General features: G+C 34.2%; 1 protein-coding gene across 1 annotated transcript in view; it reads right to left on the bottom strand.

Moving 5' to 3' along the window:
• The window catches only part of LOC150086899 (cyclin-D-binding Myb-like transcription factor 1), a 189,403-nt gene that overhangs the window by 106,857 nt on the left and 55,196 nt on the right, over positions 1–27,350 (bottom strand). Inside the window, exons 3-5 of the mRNA XM_090371671.1 lie at positions 20,807–20,938; positions 8,484–8,563; positions 3,628–3,730 (exon numbers count right to left, since the gene is read on the bottom strand). Coding sequence (XP_090227797.1) covers positions 3,628–3,730; positions 8,484–8,563; positions 20,807–20,938 — 315 coding nt within the window. The remainder of the gene's footprint in view (positions 1–3,627; positions 3,731–8,483; positions 8,564–20,806; positions 20,939–27,350) is intronic.

A 27,350-nucleotide genomic window follows, 5' to 3' on the forward strand; every position in this document is an offset into this window, starting at 1 on the left:
TCAAGCAAATGCACAACCTCAGAGATAAAAATACTAGGAAACTGCAAGAGGGGAGGAACTGTGGACTGAATATAAACTTATAACTGTGAAACTTAATAATGGAGAAAAATGGGGATGCTATTAAAAGGAAGATGATCAACTAATAAACTGGCTAAAAAAATAAAAAACAAAGACAAGAGAAGGAGACAAAGGGTAATACAAAGACAAGAGAAAGAGACAAAGGGTAATACAAAGACAAGAGAAAGAGACAATGCATTGTAGGTAATTCCTACAATGCATACTTAATGTCTATACACAGGATGCATCCTATAAACAGACGTTTCTCAGTTCCCTTTTTATCTGCGTGATTGATGTCTGCTCACAGGACACATCCTAGGTACACATCTTTGTTTCCCTTGTCTGCATGATTAATGTCTGTACACAGGATGCAAGCTATGTACAAATCTTTGTTTGTTCCTCTTAACTGTATATTTTTATTTCTTTTGCTGTTTATATATATAATATATATATATATATATATATATCAATCTGTCAGTAACTAATTCATTATTTAATTACTTTCCTTTTGTAGGCATCCAGTTCCATTGTTACAGCTAATCAGATTGATCAGAAAAGATTTCCCCTCAACAAATCCATGCTGTGATTTCCATACAACTACATTCCTGACAAGATGATCCTGCAATACTTCTTTAACCACTGACTCCATTACTGTCTCTGAACAAGATGTCAATCTCGTAAGTGTGTAATTATTCAGTTCTTTCTTTGATCCCTCCCCTTGTGAATAGAACAGACATTTACATATCTCCAAACTGCAGGGACCACCCCTGAATCCAAGGATACTCTAATAGTTATGACCAAAGGTGCTAATCCCCCTGCTGCTTCCTTTAATATGAATGGATAGATTTCATCAGCCACATGTGCTTTATTCACTTTCAGCTTCAACAGTTTCTCTTTCACTTTCTTTTCAGTTATCACAAAATCTCCCAGTTATAACTTGTGCACTTCTGATATTCCCATTTCTAAAGATTTCACGTGTGAATGTAGATGCAAAATAGTTATTCAGGATCATTAATAGTTATGCCATTCATATCTAGTGGGTGGATGTGGTTCATAACTTTTCTTCCCGTGTTAACATAAACAAATAATTCTTTTCTAATTTTCTTTGCATTCTCATCCAAGGACTTCTCATAATCTGCCTTGGCTTGCCTAAACTCCTTAGTGACATGAATGCAGATTACTTTGTACATAATGTGGGTTCCCCCCCAGCAACTTATAATCATCCCATGCATTTTTCTTCTCTGCCATTAGTCAGGTGCCTCTGTAGCCAGGAGCAGCAATGCATAGCACACACTTCTTGATTAGACTGGGGTTCGAGCCCATGACCACCAAATACGGAGGATGCGGAAAGGTCAGGGAATGACCACCGCATATCCCTGGAGCAATATGGCCTTAGTTGCTAATGCTCCTAAAAACCAAATAACAATAACAAGCCATTAGTCATAGCTCATTTGGCAACTATTTACATCTAAACCTTGAACTATCTCTCTTAGTTGTCATAAAAACTTCATACTTCTGTGATTACTTCCCTGAATGCTTACTATTTAGAATTATCAGTTGGCACATAATGGCACTTAAATATTCTTTTAGAGATGTGGTGTGCAGGTATATCAAGAAATGGAAATTAGTGAAAATAATGAACATTTCAAGTTGCGTGGAGTGTAATCTGCCTTTAATTTCTTAAAGAATTACCGATTATTCTTAGATGTTTCTTGGTATTTCCTGTACCACTTCTTCAGTAACTGTAAATAACAGTGCTATTAAATTATGGTGACTTCATTTACATAGTTGTTAATTTGATTACACATTTCTTACTTGTTAATATTTAGCCTTTAGTACTTATGTGCATAATAGAAGATGAATTAGTCAACAGATAGCCATTAGTAAACATCTGGTAAAGATTAATTTTAGCAATTTAAATCATTTTTAAATCAGTTAATAATTTCGTTAATAAGATTAAAATTAACTTATATAGATCCACGAATACTTACATTTTTGTAATGCTGTTCTTATGATACTGTAAGCCTCACATACCAACACAGTGGTTTTCAATTAATTATATTTATGTGTTCTATACTGTACTCTCAAACCAAGAATTTTTTTAATCAAAATTCCAGTTAAAGTCTCCTGAAGACAATCGTAGTTTGTACCTGAGAGCAAGGATATTCAGAGAGAGAACAGGGATTTGGTTGTTGTAGAAGCAGATGTCTGTTTGATGGCTAAACTTTGTGAGCATCTTAAAGGTGTGGGTGGATTCAAGGTTATGTTAGAAGAGGGGATGGGGGACGAGGTATAGTTATAATGATCTCTATTTTTTTTTTTTTTTTTTTCTGTTCTGATACTCTTCTTTTGAAAATATGCATGTGGTTAATATCTGTCTGCATGCCTTTTTTCCATTAATATTGTTGGTTATGCTGATAATGAGGGATTCTTTGTATAACTGGTACATAATCAGTTGCTTCAAATGATAAGATTTAAAAGCTGTCTAAGGCCACTGTAATCACCATTACGAAAGCAATATCCCTATATCGTTGATAGTAGTATTTTATTATTATTAGTAGTAATAGTGGTGGTGGAAAACAATGCCAGAAAGCAAGCTTGTACAGCAACAGCAAAAAAAACACCACTTCCCAATTTCACCTGTTTCCATCTAATAGTTTATTTCTTCCTTGAATTAATTCAACTACCTACCTCTACAAAATCAGACGAGAGTTTGTTCCAACAATCAACCAGCCTCTGCCTGAAGACACATTTGACCTGCAACAATCCTTCTTCAATTTGAATTTCAATTTGAATTTGTTTCTGCAACAATTGCTAAGTAGTTATGCAGTTATTAATCAGTCCAAACTAGATTTTAAATAGGCTAAGAGTATAAAACTTGCATTCTGGTCTTATCAAAGCTACTGTCTGCATCTTTTGCTCATCTGTATGCCGACTCAGCTAAAGATAAAACTGATCTTGCTAGCATCCTGCTTTTCTTCCAACTCTTGTATTGATGATCTTGGTAAACCACTTCCTACCATTTCTAGTACACTTCATTCAATTCCTCCTGTGGTCATCTGTTAAAAGGACGTCATATAAATTTTGAATAATCTTAATGACAAGAAAATTCCAGGTCCTGATGGTATTCTTCCACTTGTCCTCAAAACCTGTGCTCCTGAGCTTACTCCTGTTCTGTGTTGCCTTTTTACACTTTCTTAGTCTACTAACATTTTTCCTTCTGCTTGGAAACTTGCTCATATCCAGCCAATTCCTAAAAATAGTTACAAATCCCTCCCATCCAATTATCTTACAGCACTTACCTCTACTTTTTTTCTAATCCTCATAAAATTAATTTTGCATATTAGAATAGATGTAAATTGTATCACAAAGATCAGTTTGTCTCTCTCAGGATGAAAAACAGGAGTTATCCAATAGAAGAACTTTGTTACCCTTTGTCTAGAGCAACAAAAGCAGCACTAGTGAAAAAATTCTAGAAAAAGTTCTTTCAGTTATTCAGTTTTTATTAAACAGACTGTTACTCTAATTGTTATATATTAAGCCATGGAAGCCACCAAAGTTTAGCTATACCTTTATTATGAAGATTTGTCTTGTCTTCTTTACTTGTGAACCAATTTTGATTTACATCATGTTCAACGAGAGGCAAACTTTCAACTTCCTGACTATTCAATATCTACGAGAGAAAAAAAAAAAAAAATTTACAACATAGAAAATTTGTAAAGTTAGAAAAATTTTCTTATTTTTTGAAAAGATGAAATTCCACCTTAATAATACCTCAATGTTTGTGTCATACTATGAGTACAAAAAATATTCTTATTATTTCTTAGGAATATAAGTTCATCTTTACACTAATGCTACTATGGGTGTTTCATTAAATGAATTTATTTTAGGATCTGCTAGTAAAAAAAAAAAAAAAAAAAAAATTACATAACACTAATAGGCAGAAGAGAAAAATCAGTTTTCAGGTGACTGCGAAGTTTAAGAAATATTGCTGTGAAGCACATTCTGAAATCTCCTTTGTGCCCTTCTCCTTAATATATATATATATATATATATATATATATATACACAGTAGAACCCCAATAAGAAGTTTTTCAAGGGACTGAAGGTTTATCTTGATCATATTTAGTGAGCCATCCAGGGCTTTTATGGTGGTTTGAACTAATAAGGGAGGATAATTTCCCAACAGACTGATTCGTTAATGAATGCATTACCAAGAATCAAGATACAGAATCAAGACAACAGGTTGAGGGGAACTGATTTTCATTTTGCTTGATTGAAACATATTTGGATGTATGTTATCTAAGGTTGTAACAAAGTCAACTTGGTCCATTATTATGTGGTCAGACTGATCCATTTTTGACTCCTTTTAGTCCTGAGTGATGTTTTTTTCACTCAAGTCCAGCCCACTATAGGGAGGGGAACTGATTTTCATTTTGCTTGATTGAAACATATTTGGATGTATGTTATCTAAGGTTGTAACAAAGTCAACTTGGTCCATTATTATGTGGTCAGACTGATCCATTTTTGACTCCTTTTAGTCCTGAGTGATGTTTTTTTCACTCAAGTCCAGCCCACTATAGGGAGGCAAGAGCAGTACCACTAAGTGACCAATTTTATAAGTTAGGTTAGTAAATAAAATAAAAACAAGAAAGTTGACTGTCCTTTCTGAAAACCTCTTTCTTATCCTTTGACAAAGAAAACACTAACATTAGAGAAATGAAATTAGGACTTTATACAATTCAAAAAGGGAAAACTTTATTTTCTAGAATGTTCCCTGAGAGAAATGGCCTGTAATCAAGATTTTCTTGGAACCCAGGGCCAAATGTTAAGAAATTTAAGATTAAATATTCATTGTACAGGTTGTGTATCAAGTTCATATGCACTTTTAAAATTTAATAAAAATTGGTCCTACAAGTGATAAAATAAAATTGTAAAAAAAGTATTTCAAAACTTTATAAAATCATAATTTATTAAGTCATCCTGGACTAGCTTAAGGGACGAGCCAATGTGGAACTGGCGCAGGGCACCAAAAACTGAAGAGAAAAATAGAAAAAAAAAAAAAAAACCAACGCTGTTAATAAGAAAAACGTGAACAATACAAAAAAAAAAAAAAAAAAAAAATTCTATGCAGGCAATTTAGGGTCTGAATTTTTGATCATCAAAAAAGGTCAATTTGAATATCACCCCACGAGGTCAATTTGAATTCAACCCACCTTCAGAATCAATCAAATACCTTAAAAATTGTGGAAAACATGATAAATTTAAATACAGGTAAACCTCGATATATGCAGTTAATTCGTGCAACAAGTGTAATGTAGATCTCGAAACTGCATATATCGAAGTTAAAAACCAATGGGAAAAAGTCTAATTCATCCATGACATTTTGGAACATTTATCAGAAGACTTAATTTAGGACTTTAAAATACGTTTTAACTGTGCACATAGATAGAAATATAAAGAATAATGAAAGGCAAGTAGGCTGAAAAACGTTTATTAAAGAAATGAGCTAAAAATGAGTGAAAACTGGATATGCTACTTTCTAGAAAAATATTTTTCAAGCAGCATTTGAATAGTTGTAGCCTTTTTTTCTCTTCATAAAATTTACAATAGCAGCTAATTCCGTTTTCTAGAGTTCGGCGAACTAGCATGCTTCTTTCCACATTTAGATCTAAATCCATAATTTGTTGTTTAAGAGTTTCCAAATTTCAAAACATCTGTTAGAGTTCCTTTAATGAAATTTCCTTAGAGACACACTTCCTCTCCTTCAGTCACAATTTCTTCTTTCTTGTCATAGGCACACTGTTGCTCCAATTCTATAAGATCTGTGTCAGTAAGTGGCTGTGAATGCGAATCCAGGCATTCTCTGACATTAGGGCAATCAACAGCTTCAAAGCCAAGATCCTTTCCAATGATGCTAATTTCTTCAATAACAGTGTCAACTTGATGTTAGAAGCAACAAAAGTCATTTGCACCGTAAGGCAGAAGTTATTTCCACACAGCCCTCATTGTACTAGCTATAACTTCTTGCCATGACTCAAATATTTTCAAAAGCTTGCCTAATGTTAAAATTCTTCCAAAATTCATCAATGAAATTGCACCTTCCCCCATCATAGCTTGCATTGTTGTGCAAAAGTTCTTCGTAGATAACAGCCCTTGAAAGTTGAAATTATGCCCTGGTTCATAGGCAAAAATGTAGCAAAGATATAGTGTTCGGAGGTAAAAATACCACTTTTACATTTTCATACAGGTCATTCAGCACAGTAGGATGGCCAGGGACATTGTCAAGAACTAACAGGGCTTTAAATGTAAGATTATTTTGCTTGAAATAGTTTTCAACTGGACAAAAATAACTCTTAAACCAGGCTTCAAACAAAGCTTGCATGACCCATGACTTTTTATCTGCCTGCCAAATTACAGGAAATGATGCTTTGTTGCAACCTCTTAAAGCCCTCGGATTTAGTGAATGATAAATAAGCATAGGTTTCAATTTGAAATTGTCTTCAGCATTTCCTCCCAACAGAAGAGTTAAGCAGTCCTTGGAGACTTTGTAACCAGGTTGCAATTCTTCTTTTTTAGCTAAGAAAGTTCTAGACAGCATTTTCTTTCAATAAAGGCCAGTTTCATCAACATTAAAAATTTGGCAGTCATCATAATTATTTTCCTCAATTATTTTTTTAAAACATGCAGGAAATTTGGTGACTGCATCTTTATCAGCACTCGCGGTTCCCCTGTTAACTTTACATTATACATTTCAGTTCGAGTTTTAAACTTTTCAAACAACCCTCCACTGGCAGAAAATATCGTATCCCCTTTGTATTTGTTTTCTTTGAGTGATGAAAACAAGCTAACTGCTTTTACCATTATGTTGTTGGTACCAATTGGAATCCGTCTTTGATTGCAATCTTCTAGCCAAGTTATTAAAAGATTCTCCATTTCAACCAAAATAAGGACTTCTATTCCTAGTGCAATGCATACTAAAAGACGTTGATGCAACTTTACCTTGTTTTATGTAATCCTTAGATTCGGACAGAATTAATCATACCGTAGACTCGTTCAGGCCTAGTGCCATGCCGATGCTTGTCTTGCTTTAACCATTAACAAGCCATTTAATAATGTCAAGTTTCATATCCAAAGTAATAACTATACGTTTATTCTTATCGAATTCCACCAATATATCACTTTTCCTTTTGGACTTGAACTTTTACAAAATATTTATTATTACTTAGTGTGAAATACAGTAATGGGAAGAGACTGATTTGATATGTCTGTCTTGGATGGTTGCCTAAGTGAAACTGGGCATATGGCAAGATAATGGAATGGCAGAAGCACAACCTGGCAACACTGTTTACGGATGACAGTTTTTGGGTGTCTTCTTTTTTTGCATTGTTTCATAATCGGCTGCACTATTTGAAATTTTAGGGGCATGCATAGAGGAATGGTATAAATTTTTGTGACTGTAACTGAAACTCGCATTGATTGAAAACGCATATATTGAGGTTTACTTGTACCTTTTAGATAACACACAAAAAAGTTTGCAAATGAATTTAAAATTGAACCTGAATTTCAGCTAACAAGAATTCTCTGCCAAAAATTAATAGTAAACTTTTGTTTTTTTTTTTCCTGAAGCTTGTTATCTTACATCATTTGCCACTATTAATACTAAAGATAAAGTTTGAATGATAGAGAAGGAAAATTTTCAACATTTTTAGATAGCATAATTTAGTAACTGAAAAACAGGTTCGAGTTGATTGTAAAGCATAACAATTAATTCTAATATGGATTTAGAAATTCTGCCTACAGATGATGATCAGAAAGTCATCTCTGTCATCAATTTATATGAGGAATTAAAATATTTGTGAAACAATTTTGAAAGCAGTTATTCTCTCTGTAAATTTTACAACTCATGCTTAAACATTTGACAGCATCATTGGCAAATATTTTTTTGTGGCACTGAAAATTCTTTTAACGTTGTCAGTATCAGTGGCCATCACTGAAGGGCGCTTTTTCGAGGGACGAAGTTAATAAAAACCTACTCTGTTCCACAATGACACACACAGTCAGTTGGACAAATTGGTAACCTTATCAATTGAACATGCTATCACCAATATCCTAATAACACACTCTAACTTTCTCGTTTTTGTTTTCTAAGACTAAAGAACAATATATTATTTACACTGTTTTGACTTTCTCCATAAGTTGGCAACATTTGATGCTAGGAGCTGACCCAAATTTTATAATTTTGACTGATCAACATCCTTACAGTCCTGTATCTATCAAATCACAACCAAACTTGACGACTGATTAATTATCATAAATGAACTATTTATTTCTAATATTTAAAGAATTACATTAGGATCCTTCCTATTAGGATGCTTACAAAAAGAAATTATGGCAGCTACTTTAATAATTAAAAGTACTACTACCTGCTGTGGTGCTGCAATTCCAGGTGAAAGTGTTCGCTGTTGTAGTTCCACAACTCCTGTTCTAAGCATATCAGATCCTTCTAAAAGTTGAATGAAATATAATAAAATTAGTCATAAGAGAACAACAAAGAGATATTAATATGATAAAACATAAACCACTAGCAGCAGTGAGGAACGATACCTACATGCTTTCACTAATAGAGATTTCTCTCATTAAAAATGAGAATCTCCCATTTTTAATAGAAAAACTTCAGAAAAAAATTACTGTACCTTGAAAGAGATTGAAAAATCACTTCTTGGTGAACAGAACACTTTTTTGAGCATAAGAGGTAAAAATGCATGGGAGTCAAAATGACTGCAAAAAACTTCTGTGAGTCTCTTTCAACTATAATTTACTTAAAAAAATACATCGATACATTATATTGGTCATTTATTTCAATAACTGCTATACTAGCACATGCATTAAACTAACATTAATTTTACAAAGGATAGTCAACATTAAAGCCTCTTTAAAATATATTATGAGAAAGACTGGAATTACAATACAGAGAGCCATGAAACTCAATATAAGCAGGTAGCAAGAAAGGCACACAGTGTTCATCTATGATTTGTCAGAACTTTGCTAGTAGAGAGGATATCATTATCGATTTCTTTAAGATGATGATGAGAATACACTTAGAATATTGTGTTCGGGTCTGGAGGTGCATCTAAAGAAAGATGTAAAACTTCTGGAGAAGGTTGACTGGATTGGTGAAGAGTGCTTAGCATTACTTCTATGAGGGGGACAGCTTAGAGGATGTAGTCTGCAGAGATTAGTCTAGACACCTTGAGAGGGAGGGATTTGAATGAAGTGTAAAAGGCCCTTAGGGGGATAGTAAAATGAATGAGGGAAGAATATTCTCACTGGTGCCTGAGAAGGACTAGAGGACACAACTATAAAATTTTGGGAGCAACAGTAGACTAGACCTTATAATGTTTCCCTTCAAGCTACATGTGGAACATTAGCATAAGCAGCCTGCAAGGATGCTTTGAGTTTGGCAGAATTCAAGGAGGAACTGAATTTACACTTTTTGACAATGGGGATGAAAGTTTTTTGACAGATACAGAATAAGTTCACTTCCTTGCATCGTTATACCATTTTAATACCAACAAGTGGCATGTGTTGGTGCATGCATGCCCACAAACAGGTGTGTGTGTGTGTGTGCATGCTCAAATGAGAGGATAAAGAGCATAATTTACCCCAACCAAAATTTGTTAAAGGCATTTTCATTTTCACATCAAGTTGCAAGTGAGGATTGTCAAAGAAGATATATTTCACCCTGTGTTCAATTAAACAGGAAGATGTCGAAATTATTGATATTTTTCAGGGACTACAAGCAATATAATGTTTATTGATAAATTTATGTAACCCTTAAATTGTGCTGAAGATAAGCTCTCATTTGTTATTTCACTTATATTTCCCTCAAAAGAATCAAAAAATATCCCCAATTTGATTTCATAACAAAGAAACAACTGCCACTCTGAAAATTAATTTTCCCATCAAGCTACATTATGCTACCCTTTGCTTACCTGCTTGCAATACCCCCAACTGAGATCCATGCCATTCCACAATAAGGAAGCAATGGAACTTTACAGAACAGCAAAAATGTGATTATTCAGTTATGCCATTCTGCAATTAAAAATTAATTTCAATATCACAAATCTAATTCCTTGTAATGGGTGATATTTCTCTGTGGAACTCTTAGAATTTGTGTATAACATTATGGGCAAACATATTAAATATTAAGACTTTTGCTAATGTGCAGATAGAACTGCAAACAAAGACTGTGCTATATTCTCTGACTTGAAAAGAGCAATGTTCCAGAGAGCCAAAAAGTGTATGTATATATATATCTCTTCCCCCCACCCAAAATGGAAGAGTGAGTTTCTGAAGAGCTTTTTCAGTTTTGCATCTAACAGTGGCATGAAACTTGAAGCCCCTGGTTTTCTTTGCAGTTGACAGAATGGTAATGACTATTTGAAACAACAAGATGAGCAGAAAGGTATCAGAGCTTTGTACACTGAAAATAAACTGACAAAAACATCAGCCAGCTGCTGTCTTTTTGGGGTGATGGCAGTTCTACTTTCAGCAGTTTTTTTTTTGTTTTGCAGAAAATCTTTTTGTAGGCCACTCAATCAATATTCCACAAATAATCTCTACACATAAACAAACAGATCTCCACCACTCTTTGCACAAGGAAATCCTGGATATCCCCTAAATAAAAAACCTGGGCCTCTTAAAATCAGTCAGCAAATTCATATGAACTCCCTTATCGCTTTTAAGTGCTTATGACAGTTGGAGTGATAAACAATTGGTACGGATCAAAGTAATATCTCAAGAGTTCTTGTTTCTAGCTGCAAAAGCTTACAATAGCAAAGATGTGCCAAGGGTACTAATGTTTTAAACAAACGGGAAGCAACCATGGGAATACAGGAATGAGAAGGTATATAGGAATTTTGATAGTTGAGATAAGGAGGTGATTATTTTATTGTACAAGGCAATGGAGACTACATATTGAGTACTGCATGCAGGTCTGGAGACCTTATTTTAGGAAGGATGTAGATCTGCTGGAAGAGATGCAAAGAAGGGTGATGAGATTGGGAAGGAGAACAACAATTTTAGTAACAAGGATCCTCGAGGTGTAATTTATAAAACTGTGAGGAACAGGTGTTATTTATATCACTGTAATCTCCAATGAACTCTTCGACTTCCTCTCTTTGCAACTTGACTTTCTCCAGCCCAAATTTCCTAACAGTGAGGAGGAAATTTTCCTTGGTGATTTTAATGTTCACAACTCCAGCTGGCTTTCGTTTTCTAATTAGTAATTCTTCCAATTACTAATGACTTCGCACAGATTATTCATGTACCTACCAGAATACCGGACAATCCTAACCATACAGCCAACATGGTTGATCTTTTTCTCACAAACAACCCTTCTAAGTACACGGTCCAAGTGAGTGGTCCTTTAGGCACCTCAGATCACAACTTGGCGATTGTCTCTTCACAGTGGAGCCTTTATCTCATGGCTATTCTCAACCTCGTGTTGTTTGGCATTAAAAGAATGCAAAATGGGATGACCTGCGAGATTTCTTTTCTTCTTTTCCTTGGTTGGATTACTGTTTCAAAACTTCTGATGTCAACGTTTGCTCAGATTGTGTCATTGAAATTATTCAAGTAGAAATTAGCAATGGAATGCTTTATTCGACACTCCACCATAAAATCTCGTCCTTTATCTAAACCTTGGTTTTCCAATAAATGTGCTAAGGCTGTTCAAGAGAAGAATGTTGCATATCGTAATTGGCTTGTTTCCAATTCTTCAGTTTCATTTTCTGCCTACACCAGAGCTAGCAACAATTGTAAAGCAGTTATTAATCAGTCCAAACTAGACTTTGAACAGGCTAAGAGTAGAAATCTTGCCCTAATGGTAGCCGAGCATTCTGGTCTCTTGCCAAAGCTATTGGCCGCAACTTTTGCCCATCTCTCCCACCTCTGTCAAAACCAGATCGTTCTGTTGTCACTTCAGCCAAGGATAAAGCTGACCTGTTAGCATCCCATTTTTCTTCCAACTCATGTATTCATGATCTTGGTAAAACACCTCCCACCATTCCCAACACGCTCCATTCAATGCCTCCTGTGGTTTTCCAACAAAAGGATGTCAGAAGGATTTTGATGAACCTTAATGCCAGGAAAGCTCCAGGTCCTGATGGTATTTCTCCACTTGTTCTCCAAAACCTGTGCTCCAGAACTTACTTCTGTTCTTTGCCGCCTTTTTTCACTTTCTTATTCCAAAGGTGTTTTTCCTTTTGCTTGGAAATTTGTTCATATCCAACCAGTTCCTAAAAAGGGTGGCAAATCCCTCCCATCCAATATTATTCCATTGCAATTACTTCTACTCTTTCTAAAGTAATGGAGAAATCAATTAACTGCCGACTCTTAAACTATCTATAACCCTTCCGTCTGATCAACAACTGCCAGATGGATTCTGTCAGTATTGATCCACTGGTGATATTCTGGCTTATGTTACCCATTTATGGACAAATTCAATGGAAAAGTTCAGTGAAAGACAAGCAGTTGCTCTTGACATCTCAAAGGCTTTCAATCATGTTTGGCATAAAGGTCTTCTAAACAACCTTCCATCTTATGGTTTGCCAACTGTTTTTTGTAATTGGGTATCCAGTTTTCTCTCTCTCTCTGATCGCTCACTGATGGTGATGATAGATGGCTCTCTGTCTTCTAACTACTCCACTAATGCTGGTGTCCCCAAGATTCAGCTCTTTCCCCCACTCTTTTCCTTTTGTATATTAATGGCCTTCTTCCATTGACTGGAAATCCTACCCATAGTTTTGCTGATGATAGCACATTACAATCCACTTTCCAGTTTAAGAAACCTTGTCCTGCTCAATCAGCTTCAATTTCTTAAATGCCGATCTCCAGGTAATTCTCCAGTGGGGCAAAGTCAACTTAGTTGACTTCAATCCTTCTAAAACTCAGTCCTGTCTTATAACTTGCAAAAAGGATTCTTCTGCTCCTATGCGTATCTTTGGTGACACTCTGATTTCTAGGCAAGATGATATATCTCTTTTGGGGATTATCCCGACTTCTAATCTCTCTTAGCATAAGCATATTACAAATATTGCTTCCTCTGCCTCTAAAAAACTTGGTTCTCTCTTTCACTCTCAGCGTTACTTTTCTTCTAAACAGCTGTTCAACTCTGCACAAATCACAAATCAGCCCCACCATGGAATATTGTTCCCACATCTGGGGCATTGCCCCCAAAACCTCTCTCAGGCTTCTAGATCCAATTCAGAAGGTAACTAGTGCCTCATCGGAAGTCATCTGTAGAAAGGGCATGCAGCAGAAACAGTACTCATAGATGTACTGTTTCTGCTGCATGCCCTTTCTACAGATACTTCCGTGGGCACTGTTCTTCTGAATTGGCTTCTATAAGGCCCACACTCTCTCTCTCTTTTTTTAAAAAAAGTCCAAACATGTGTCGCCACCAGCCAACATCCATTTACTGTCCAACTTCAAACTCACAGAACAAACTTTTCATCTTCGATAGACGTAGATAGACTGTCCCATAGACATACTGCTTCTGCTGCATGCCTTTTCTACTGATACCTCCATGTGTGCTGTTCTTCTGAATTGGTGGCTTCTATAATTCCCACTCTCTTTCAAAACAGTCCGAACATGTGCCACCACCAGCCAACATCCATTTACTGTCCAACTTCAAACTCACAGAAACAACTTTTCATCTTCCTAGTTTATTCATTCAACTGCTGTTTTCTCGAACAAACTTCCTTCATAAGTATTTCCTGAAAATTACAGTCTACAGAAGTTCAAGTCTAATATCAACAAATATCTTCTTTCATCTTCTCAACCTCCAACCCATGCATGGTACTAAATACTATAGGTTCTAATACCTCTTGTGTTTGAGGTTTTCATAAAAAAAAAATAAAAAAATAACATGGAATCTTTTTTGAATAATTTGAATAATTCTTACTGTATCATGCATGGCATGATACAGTAAACATTATTCTCAACTCTCTTTTCCCTTCTGATGATCAATCTGCAGATGATCCAGAACATCTTGTCAGACAGCTTAATGCCCAATATTCTCCTGATCCATTCTCAATTGATGCAGTCAAGACTGCAATTCAAAAAACAAAATCTATTAAACGTCCAGGTTCCTATGATATAGAAGGAAAATTTGTAGTTTGACTTTTCTCTTTAAATTCACCACTTTAGTTATTCTATATAACAAATGTTTCAGTCAGGGATCCTCCCCAATATTTTGGAAATGCACTCTACTAAAGCTATTACAAAAACCTGGCAAACCTCCTCCTTCACCTCATGCTTATAAACCAATCGTGTTCTTGTGTGTCCTGAGGAAGGTGCTTGAAAGACTGCTATCCTATAGGCTTTCCACTTCTTTCTGAACAATGGTTGCCTTGCTTCTAATCAATATGGTTCCACCCCTGGTCATGGCACCAAAGATGCTCTTGATGAATTTATGAGATTCATTCATCTCGCCACCCATACACTTACACTCTTGTTGTTTTTGTGTGTTTTGAGGGCACTTTTGATTCCCTTTGATGGGAAAGCATCCTTGAATGTATCCATCTTCTTCGTTGTCCTAAGCAGCTTTATCTAACCATTACGGATTATTTTTCCAACAGACTTGTTACTGTAGCCACCAATTACATTACATTCCATAACTAGACCTGTTTTTCATTGCTATCCTCAAGGCTTCATTTTAGTTGGCCCCTCTTCTGGAACATAATCCTCAACCAATGGCTTCTTAAGCAGTAGGAATGTTATTTCTCATTAGCCTTTGCTGACAACCTGGTCTTATTTTTTTTATGGTAATTCAAAAGCTCAGCTGGAAGTTAATGCCAACAATGTTTTTAAGAATCTTTTTAATTGGGCTTCTCTTAATAAATTAAAAATTTCTCCATCAAAAACTTGTATGATGGTTTTTAAGGGTCGTCTTTCTGCAAACAGACCTACACTCATCAAAATTAATAACCAGCCTATTCCCTTTGTGACAAAACCAACTAAATATTTTAGTCTTAAAATTTAAAAACACATTTCTATCACATATTATTATCTTGCGGATAAAATTACAAAGTTTACAACTATGTTTGTTCATATTTCTAGGCAGGAGTTGGGACTTAGTGCAAAAACCTTTCATCTTATGTACAAAGCTGTTGTTCTTCCTATTGTTATTTATGGGGCTGCAGCCTGGTTTCATCATGTCAGGCGCCTTACCATTCAATCAAAGCTTAATTCTATCCGGCGTATTTTCCTTTTTGTTCATGCTTGTCGCACTGCAAATTCTTCCTGGTACCCTTCCCCTCGATTTTCTCTTAGTATACAGAGAGCTTCTTTATTATATCTGATAAGGTTGTTCTTATGAATTTCATGGGATTTTAATTGACCCTGAAGCATCTTCTAAAGCAGTAAAATCTTGCTATTTCCAAATTTTAATTTCTTATTGGCAAGAACATTGGTCTTCCTCATCGAAACGTAGAACTACTTATAAGTTATTTCCATCTGTTTTTGTTTTCAGCAAGGCTACTTTGCAGTGGTTCCCTCCTTTTGTGGCACTCTTGAGGATGTTCCCCATAAATTATTCTACTGTCCAGCTTACAAATCCTCTAGACAAAGACTATTTGCAAGCACTGGTCCTGTCTTACCTTGTCAAGAAAATATGTGTCTTCTAATAATAACTTTCAAATGGTGTAAAACTTTGCTCTTGAGGTCTTCTCATTACAGAAGACACTGCTTTCACCAACCAGTAACCTTTCAATCTTCATAAACTGCAAGTGGACTTGTAACTCTGACTGAAAGTACTTATGCAATATTTTGGACAATCATTGTAACTTGTAAAACACCCTTCTAAACTACTGTCAGCTAAACGTTTGAGATTTATCTGTCGATTCTATTTATTATAGCTTACTGATTTGATGCTTTCTAATCACATACCATGGGGGCACTGATACAGACCTTATATCCCAATTCTCTGTATATAACTTGAGTAAACCTCATTTGACTTTAATTCCTACTTAATTGATTTAGACTTAATGACTTTATTTGTTTATTGTACTGTATTGGTTTGATTAATGTTGCTTAGTTGTGCCTGTGAATCATAGACTTTTCTATTTTATAATATTGTGTAACTTCTCCATTCTTCCCTCACTTCTTTTTTTTTTATTTAACTTATTTTTAATTTTTATTTATTACTTTTTTTAAATTTTATTATTATTATTTTGCTGTAAATTCAAATATAAGCTGTTTTAACTATGGGATGGCTGGCACCCACTGGTATTGCAATACCTCCAGTGAGTACAGGATATTGTTCATTTCAGGACCAACATACGAGATTGCTAAGTTGGGCTACGATACATACTTAGTGGCGGCTCACCTCCCCACAGTGTAGATGGATGCTGGGCAGGCTTTCCAGGCAATTGCTAGTTAGTTAGTTAGTTATTTGGTTTTTAGGAGCATTAGCAACTAAGGCCATATTGCGCTGGGATATGCGGTGGTCATTCCCTGACCTTTCTGCATTCTCTGTATTTGGTGGTGACGGGCTCGACCCCCGGTCTAATCAAGAAGCGTGTGCTACGAACTGCTGCTCCTTCCCATCTGGCTATGGAGGTGCCTACCCAGGCAATTGCCTTCCCCGGTCTAATCAAGAAGCGTTTGCTACGCACTGCTGCTCCTTCCCATCTGGCTATGGAGGTGCCTACCCAGACAATTGCCTTCTCGGCGGCTAGGTGGCAAAACAACACTTTCACAGCACAAACACAACATTATACACCTTTCTGGCCTTTTGCAGAGTTCTGTATCATCACAGTGTACCAAGGGCGGAGTTGAACTAAAGTTCTGGAGTCACCCTGCATACACGTCTACACGACCATGAAAGATAAAAACATTCATGTTTACATTTTTAAGGAAAAAAATTTTTGTTAATCCCATAGGTTTTCACTTTATAATTTTTGATTTTTTAGCTTGCTGTTCACTTGTAGCAAAGATTTATACACTGTTTTGTATAGACATTAAACATTGTTAATAAATCTGACATTGTATTACTGCACATTTACTTTTTTTTTTTCACTTCTGGGAAACGATTGATATCATGAAAAAAGTAAGGTCATATTTGGAACCAGCATAAGGAACTAAACACCAAGAAATGCAGATAAACAGAATCTTTTGGAAAATTCATTATAGTGTTATCTTTAGGCTCTCTTGCTTTTATCATCCTAATTGAAACCTGGCTAAGAGAAATTAGGTCACTGTGTTCATTAGCAGTCAACCCTGGCCATGATAGCTTCCTTGCATCATATGGCTGATAATGATAAAAAATCATTTACCCAGAACAATAAAAACATGTGGTGGAATTTCAACTCTATTCCAGACACATCTGGAAATTATGGAAGTTATTACTTTCAGAGACAACAATTTCGAAGCCACAATGACTATTTATATTTCTCATTCTTTCACAGTGATAGTTAGGGCCATATATCTCACAGCTATGGTTTCTCATTTTACCCGTGGCAATTAGCTCAACTGGTTTGAGATGGATATATCTGCAAATGGCTTCAGAATCATTATAGTTGAATTAAACCTTCCAATGCTGGTTTACACCCCACCTCAGACATGGAGTAAGCTGGTTTACAACCTTATTGTTGCCACATGGCTCAAACAACAAATCGAGAAAATTTTTGCAAAATGCTATTGCAGTGATATCAAAAAAGACGATACCAACTATTTTAGCTCAGACTGCCTTCCTATAATTTGCTCCTTCAAATTCATATCCAAAAAAGTAGTTGTACTGGAAATGCAGTGCCTTCCCAGAACTATCCCAGGTAGACCGAAAAGATTTTAAACTCTAACTTTATCAATATCCCAATGGCTAAATTTTTATTTACAATATATCTCTGGAACTCTTTCATAAATCTCACACTTTACAGACTGCAATGAGTTGGCTTTTGCACTGGACAGGTTTCATTATTCAATCCACAACATTCAAAATTCAATCCACAACATTCAAAATTCAATCCATAACATTCAACATCCACTCGCCAAAAAGTGCAAACGGAACACATCAATCCATATTTACACTGAGTTTTCTTGACAAAAAGAGACTCATTCAACAGAATATACTCTGCTCCTATATAGACAAGAATGCTAAGCAAGGAAAAAGAATCTAGAAAAGAATCTTTTCAGTTCCTGCTCCTCACATAAAATTTAACATCCCAAAAGACACCACAATTAGCAGAATGGGTCAACCATACTCTTTAAGTCCAACCTCCTCCCACAAAGCAATGATGGATCCACAATGGGATGCTGATTCAGTTAATAAGCCAAGCCTTAAGATGATCAGTACCTACTAGCAAGAACTGATTGCAATAATAAATTATTTAACCCTGGAGCAGATTAATTTTTAAGATGTACCCTAAAAATTACTGTACTTTGGATTGGTACCCTCATATTCCTGATCAACAAAATCTTCTCTGAAGTCAGAGTATTTCCTTCTCTCTTGTATACAGAGTGATTTCCATGCCTAAAACAAATATTCTGGATGGTGCATCAGATTTTTGACCCATCTCAGTCTCTTGAATTTGGCTTAAATTGTTAGAAAAAATATGCTTTATCATCATTCAGCTTAAATCTTCAGTGAAAGACCAACCCACACTCATTATGGAATGAGAAAATAGTCTATCCATGATGTGCTTTGAACAGTTTTCTATAAGGGGAAAAACAAAAGGTGATTCAAGCTCACTAGTCTTTTTCTCCTTGTTCACAAGGAGAAAAAGCCTAGTGAGCTTGTGCCACCAATTATTTTTCTCCTTGACGTAATTAAAGATCCTGTTATTCTCCATTAAGCTTATTCTATCAATAGAGTACTTCATATAAAATTTGAAATCAGTTAACTAGACTCCAAGACAGGGATTCCCCAGCAAATATCAGGGCTGATAAGGAAAAACCTTATTAGTCCTGATCTTTGCCGCCATCATACTTAAAAAAAAAAAAAAAAAAAAAACAGGCCTGTCTCTCATACGGTGGTGATGATGTTTTCTTCACTTGGCCTATTCCCATAATATTTGCCAATGAAGCATTAAAATTTTTTTCTGCCATCTCAAACTTTAACAATTACTTTCTCTAACCTGAATCCAAAGTCAGCTAAGACCCAATATAACAACTCACTAGCATCAAGATCTCATCTGCTAATTCTTGTCCAGGGTCAAGCTATAAGTAAATTCTGGAATTTAAGTTTTGTGGAACCTTTTTAGACTTGAAACTCATCTTGCAAGTGTATACAGAGCATCAGGCTTGTGAAATCAGACATATTTCAAAATTTAATACTAGATTATGCATAAAAATTAAAAATATGAGCTTATTTTAAAATACATAAATATATATTTTTTGGAATCCTGTAGTTGCTAATCTCTAGACATCACTGCTTTCTTTAATCAGAGACATATTTGCTACAGAATCTTGGATCCTTAAGTGGAAAAAGACCAATTCATAGTTACTAAGATTAACTGTATGATGAAACAATTGACAGGAACATAACAGTATGTTCCTATCAATCTAATATCTAGGATTTCTAGTATTACATTAAAATTCTGCCAGTTTATCTCCAGAATTTATCTAATTTAACTTAAAAGCCTGGATAAGCACTAAAATTCAAACACTACTCACCTAATTCTGAAATAAGACTATTTAATAACCTCTTGAATAAGACTAATTAATAATTGGTCTCAATGTTGACCAGTGGTCACACAACAAAGAATACCGACAGAGTCATTAAAAAATGTATTCATGTACAATTGTGCTTTCTATAAACCCAATTAGGAATCACTGAAACAATTAATTTCAACTTTGCTTTGGTTACCTTTTCTCAATGTAAAGCTTCACTGATCTTTATTCTAGAATTTTCCATTTGTCTTGATATAATCAACCTGAGATTATTATTTCTATTATTCTATGACAGACCACACAGATTTTGTACTGATGGACAGATAAGTGGTAATAATAATAAAATGGAAATTGATATAACAGGGGCAGTTACTCCTCAGTATTTAATACAGTATTAAACACTCACCTTCTTCCCAAATAACTATGTGCAATAACAACTCATATCTAAAACAGTTGTGGGAAGTACCTGCACAAAAAGATCATCAAATCTTTATGAAAATCATTAATCAATAGGGAGGTAAATTTTCCATGTTTGAAATTCTTATTATCAGATGACCCGAACTAACAAGATAACAAATGTTATCATGCCAGTCAGGCTCATCTGCTTCATATGCTTTATTCGTTATAACAGGAACAAAAGATAAAATGGAGATTTGTTAAAGTGAACTAATGTACAAAAACTGAAATTTGAAATAAATGTTGCTCTTACTTTCTTTTAATATAGTGTGTGTGTGTGTATGTATGTTAAAAAAAAAAATAAAAAATAAAAAAATCAGAAAGGGTACCAGAATGTAGAGCAGGGACAGATCACATTTCTTTAATTGAGAGATTTATTACTATTATAAAAAAATGCATTATGAAAGTTACAAAAGAAAACTTCCTTACTGAGTAAATTTAACAAACATATAATAATTATGGATCTGAACTGGATGAAAATAAATATGATTACTATTTATTACCATTCACAGTATCCCAATCGTCCAGGAATGGGATACTATTCATGTATCCATAGTATAGAGCCTGTCTTCTCTATACTGTGGATACACACTGGTAGAGAGTTTAACATGATATTTACCTTGGAGTGCCAATATGTAAGTTTGTCCATCTTGTTCTAGACAAATCCGCTTACTCAAAGGTTCAGTATCATCTAAAGTTCTTACTGTTCCCTTTTGTTCTTCCAGTTTTACCAAACTAGGGGCAAGGGTTCCTAGAAAACAAAAAAAAATTCTCATTCAAATTACACATATTCCTACCTAACATGAATCCAAGGTTGAAAAAATAAATGTTGTTTGCAATGATATATCTCACTATGGAAGTCAAAGTTTTCATTAAGTGCTTGATGAAAACAATTTCAAAACACACAGAGTTAAAAGTCCACACAGTGATATCAATACATTTAAGCATTTTCTACTGAACATGAAATTATACAATGAAACTACATGAATTAATGACACGATATATAGTGCTTTTGTTTCTGGAAAGAAATAACAAAATGCCTCTCCATGCAATACACAGTACATTCATAAAGTTCTTGGAAAGTGTCCGTTCTCCAAAATGAATGACTGTGCATACCTTTAACACTTCCTTCAAAGGGATGTTCTTGGGCAGCAGCAGCATATTTTTACCAGAAAGTATAAAGTTATTAAAAATAAATTAACAGTTTTTCAGGAAAATTAAACATTTCCAGGAAAGCACAAAAGATGGTGTGCCACCTGTCTTTAGTGTTTTTGTCACAGCAGCTCTTGTACTTTTTTTTAGTGACACAAATGACTATGTTGTAGCTCTAAATCTTCACTGCATACTTTCTGTAATAATAATAGTTTTAGATTCTATTAAATGAGATTTTTTAATAGAATACCAAATTTGACACTGATATACAGTTTAATCACTGAAATTTTAGTGTTAACAAATGCAAAATTCAGAATGCAGTGAATCACCATACATATTCGAATTGAATGCAACTACACTCCTCAACCTCCTGTTTTACTTATCAGAACATACATGCTACTTCCAGATAAGCATACTGAACATGACATTACATGATTCTTGTTCTCTCATCCCTCACAGATTTATGACATTTCCAGGAACTTTTGTGAATGTACCCTGTATTTTAGGCTAACATAAAAATGTGTGATTATATTTTTCAATTATAAAATCTTTCAACAAAAAGGACATTCATTTAATACCTAATAACTCTGACTTACTTGCTTTATATTAATTCAAAGTGAATGGGTAAAAGAAAAGAATAAACAAATGTTTTATTCACCCAAAGAAAGTCTGAAGAATGGGAAATGAAGATAAAACATTTAGAGGAATCCACTGAATTACAGAGAATTCAATGAATTGAACTGAATTATATCTGTTGCATACGATTTCTGACGCAACAGAAATTCTGGGAATGGCATGGTGAGAGTTATAAATAACTCTCACCATTCCATGCATAACTTCATCACTTGCAGAGCCTATGGAATATATTCAAAGATCAATCTGGTTGCTAATCATATCTCAACTGACAATCCTTTTCTTTGTTCCCAGTAAAAGGAGTGTACCAATCTCAAATTAATACTAGCTGCATTATTAGAATTTGCATCATTGAAGCAACTAATACTAATAATAAATTGGGAAAAAGGTGTGACATCATAAGCAGTTTGCATTATCATCTCATTAAGGCTGACTGATGAGTTATATTGCTATCCAATTTTATAAATCAAAACCAACATGTAAGGATAACTGTGAAATTATTTTATAGGGAGGTCTGAAATGAATTCTATTTCCACCATTTTCCATTTGGAGACTTGGATAAAGAAGTAAAAACAAATTTTATGAATGATTAAAAAATTTGTGCAGAGTATGACCTTACATAACAAATATCACATTTGACTTTCCAACAGTTTCCACTGCAAGGATAGTGGTTGGTTACTGCTAAATATTAAGAACAAAATTAAAATTTATTATTTAGAGTGTAGATTTATAATATGCACAGCTGCATGGAGTTGTTTATTTAAGGGGCAAAAATAAATTTTTATAATGAGAGCTCTCACCTGTAATCAATTAGAAAAGTTACAAGAAAATACAGAAAGAACAAATACACTCTTCAACACAAAGTCTCAATGAGATACTTTGAAGCACATATGAATATGAATGAGCAGCTCTAAGGTACATGATAATTTGATTCATTCCATTAAATTGTGGCTAACCAGATGTGCATTCTTGAAATCGAAAGAATAAAATATAATGCAAATTAGAATCTTGAACTGAATTATACTAGTGTGTATAAACTAAAAAAATGCCCTTTAACCTATACATTAAAAGAAATGGAGTGCATCAAATTAGAAGATAAAATAAAGCTTAAAAATGGTAGTTCTTGTATGAAAATCATGAAAAAAAACAAAAAAAAAAAAACAACCTGATGCTCTGAGCATATGCACTCTACAGCCAAGAATACTCAAAAAAAAAAAAAAAAAGAAGAATAATAACTATTTGTCTAACATCAAAATACAATAAAACAAATTGAGGAGATTAGATTTTTTTAATTTCAAGTAATAAATGTAATGAATGGCCCAAATGCAAACTCTAGTTATTAAATCAGAGTTGCAGAAAAATACAGGGTATAAAACAGAAGGAAATGTTCTTAAGGTGTGATCCAATACAGTGCAAGAATGCTGTCTGAATATAATATGTTTTAAAGAATGATTTCAGTGAGGAGATAAAAAAAAAAAAAGAAAAAGGATTAGGAGATTTAAAACAGTAGTTCTTCCAATGAAAAGTTATGCAGATCACATATAGTGTCCTTATAACAACAAACAATACATGGTGGGAACAGATATGAGAGGTAGAAGACAAAATCAATACCAAACTGAGATATGAGATAACTGAAATACAGCTAACATTAAGTGCACCCGTTTAAGAGTTGCTTGGAATGAAAATAGCAAGTATTAGGCGAGTGTTTAGAATTGTCCAATATTCTAACAGATAAATGAATAATTTATGTAAGATCATTAGTGAAAACAAAGACCTTAGCATCTCTACTATCTGGGTCAATACAAACAGATGGAAATCAGTTAAAGTTAGGAACATTAGTGTGACTAAGCAAAAATGGCTTGCTCTTGGGGAAGTTAGACTGACTGCAGAAAGTTCAGCTTAAAAGAAAGAAAGTCAAAAATTTCAGAGAAACCTGTAAAATCTGAAAACAATAAAGACAAGTGAATTTAGTGAGCCAAATGAGGTCAAAAAAGAAGATACCAATTAGGAATTTTAAATATTCCACATTCAGACCAAATAATCACTGAGAATGGTTACAAACTGAACTTAAGGCTTATTTATAAAAGAGTAATTCCATCAGCCACTGGTCAAAAAATGACACCCTTGAGCACATCCGTTTTTCTACAGCATTACAGCCAGTAAAATGCAAACTACTGGTGAGAGGAATAAAAGCACTCTTTGCAAAGATGGTTTTTTGTGGTTTAAGTTAAAATGACTTCCTATAATAAGTTTTTTATTATTAGCCATATGGTGCGAGGAAGCCTGAGGCTTATGCTGCACCAGCCAAAAAAAAAATTCCCAAGTTACCCTAAGAGAGAGAGAAGTAAAAGGGAATCACCAAAAAAAAAAAAAAAAGAAGAATGATGATATCCAGCTCAGGACCCTGGGTGTGCCAAGCCCGTATGAAGAGCATTTTTTTCTCAGGTCACAATTTAACTATGAAACACTCTCCTGCAGAAAAATATCATCAGTTAGTTAATTTACAAATTATACAGAACCATATAATATGATCCTACCCTGAGGGTCATCTTCACTTGTATTAAATAAAAATAATTATTTTATCACACTTAAATTTCACAACACAGAAATGGTCCGCTAGTTAGCAGAAAGATGACCAGATTGTTCACATTATTTTGCTGTTAATATGAACAGCAGTCCAGGTGCTGTTCTTAGATTCCAGAAAGCCAGTGTTTTATTATTATTATTATTACTACTAGCCATATAGCGCAAGAAAGCCTGAGGCTTACGCTGCACCATCTAAAAAAATTTTCCTAGTTACCCTGAGAGAGAGAGAGAGAGCAGTAGAAGGGAATCACCAAGAAAGAGAAGAATGATGATATCCAGCTCAGGACCCTGAGTGTGCCAAGCCCATACTCACCAAATGTGAGCCTCTGGGGTCTAAAACGTTCTCGAATAACAGAACAATTTGGAATGGGGTAAAAGTTGACAGAAGATCAGATTATACAAATATGCAACTTTTTAAAGAGAAACAAAACTATTCACCTTAAATATATCATGAGCATTTATTTTTAGTACAGATTAGTAATTGCCATTGTATAGCCAGTACTAATAGTAGGCACTTTACCCCTTCAACTAACTATAGAAGCAAAAAGTTTCTAAACAGGACTGGAGATAAATATAATTCTTAAATATTTTCTTTTATGTAATTTTCTCAAGTGCATATTTAATAAGTATTTTATATAATACATATACATACTGCTATAGAAGCTGGGAATTGTGTTGTATTATCATTGTACTTGAGTATTACAGTGTTCTTAATGTAGAATAGAAGTATAATGCTGTAGATCTAATTTAATTTTTACTGAAATTGTCTCTTGGACTAGAGTAGCAAAGAATATGTCCCCCAGCAGCGAGAAGGCTTTGGCTTGGAGGATTTTCTAACAGTTCTACAAATCAAGGCATGTATACAAAACTAATTCTCACCTAACATAACGGTTTAAATTTTCACAGCATGGCAAGATACCTTTGTGTGTGCTAGGCACATGAAGGGAGAGAGAGAACTGTGAAAATTTAGCATTTTGATAGATGACTTTTAGTGCTTGAATAAAAAGATAGTATACCCTTGTACAGATTAAATCAGGGGACTCAGGCAATTAAAATTCAGGCTATTCACTGAGACCTCTAAATCATCCATAATAGAAAACAAGATGCACTAACTTCAAAGTATTAACAGTTACAAAACTGTTAATTCAGCAAGTTTAGAATATTAAACATGCTGAAGTTTAACTTCACATATTCAACTTCAAGAACAAAATGTCTTCATTTGATGTCATTTCACTGTACACTAATGTAGATGCAGATTTTACCATATGTTATTTCCAAGATCTGTTTATTCAAGATCAACACTCAAAGCTCATACATCTCTATCAATAATTAGTATTATAAAGTTAGTAACATTTTTGGTATTTTAAGCATTTTAGGTATAAACATAACATTTATAAACAAGCTCCTGAGGAACATGAGATTTTCAGTTCCGCTCCTGGAAATTTATCCTACAGCACTTGAAATTAAAGTTTCAAACCCATTCCTTTTAAGTTACAAACTATTTATTCAATTCACAGACAATTGTTCTGTTAATTTCAGATTTGTAAACCATTAATAAACTTTCAAGTAGGATATATAATTTTCATGAAAGTTTGAAATACACCTTAGAATTAGAACAGTACTGCATTTCTTAACTTCAAACTTCAGAAAGAGAACTGTACTCTAAGAATTAGTATTTTCAAGAAAAAATGCATATAAGTATTCACATTTCCATTCACATCATCCTTCATCCTTTTGGTGTGAATAAAGCAATATTATATAACCAAGTTTATAATATTATTTTTATAATATTATTAAGTTTGATGCTGAAGATAGTAATTTACAAGCCGAGTTGCATTATTTATGTAAAACCTCTAAGAATAGGCTACAGTTATAAGCACCAGGTCAATCAAGAAGTAAAAAAAAAAAAAAATTTAATTCCCATGTTGTTCTTCATATGCAAAAACCTTGCTTCCAGAACACAATTTCCATTCCATGCCATAGTCAGTGTGTATCTAATTGACACTGAAATTCATGTAGCCTTCTCATCATCTTATAAGCTACATGCTATGTTCAACAGATATAAGATTTATCAAGACTTCAATATCAAAAATGTAAATAATATCAATGGTAAAATATCTTGTTAAGGAAACTGTGAAGCTGTTTATATTGGAAGTACATCATCTGTAATGGAGACCACCTCAGTTGAGCTTATTATCATAAAAGCAAAATTAAAAACAGCTCATTAACAAATGGAGCTTTCAGCTCATTGTCATGATAAAAAGCAAAATAACCTGCTGTATTAATAAACACAAATTAATAGAGTAGATATCTGATTATACATTTGGATTTAAAATTACAGATTACTTCAAAAATATGAAATTTAGAGCACATATCTTTCAGTCACAGAGTCAGGTAATGATATCTATACTAAGCAATTTCCCAAAATTCCTCAGGTCGTTTAAACTAATATCTCCAATTGTTAATCTATGGTCAGCATGAGCATGGGAATCTAAAAAGTGCTTCATTCGAGCTTCTGAGTTTTTAACTTTTAGTGTTTTGATTAGATTTTAGTGGAATGGTCATGCAAAGGGTCATAAGGTGGAGTAAGCTTCTGGTTCTTTGTTTCTAGTTCTTTATATTCTTACATAAACCCAAGGCATTGGAAGTGGTTTCGTAAAGCATATGAAGCACTGGCTGTATTAAGGTTAATTAATATTGTTATAAAACTTGAACCTTACAGCTGAAAAAAAAAATTTGCATATCAGGGAGCTCACTTGTAGTACTCAGTTGTCACACAAGTACTCAGTTGC

The sequence above is a fragment of the Mastigoproctus giganteus genome, chromosome 4 (assembly GCF_048544385.1).
Source record: "Mastigoproctus giganteus isolate SK-2022 chromosome 4, ASM4854438v1, whole genome shotgun sequence".
NCBI classification, from domain to species: Eukaryota; Metazoa; Arthropoda; class Arachnida; order Uropygi; family Thelyphonidae; genus Mastigoproctus; species Mastigoproctus giganteus.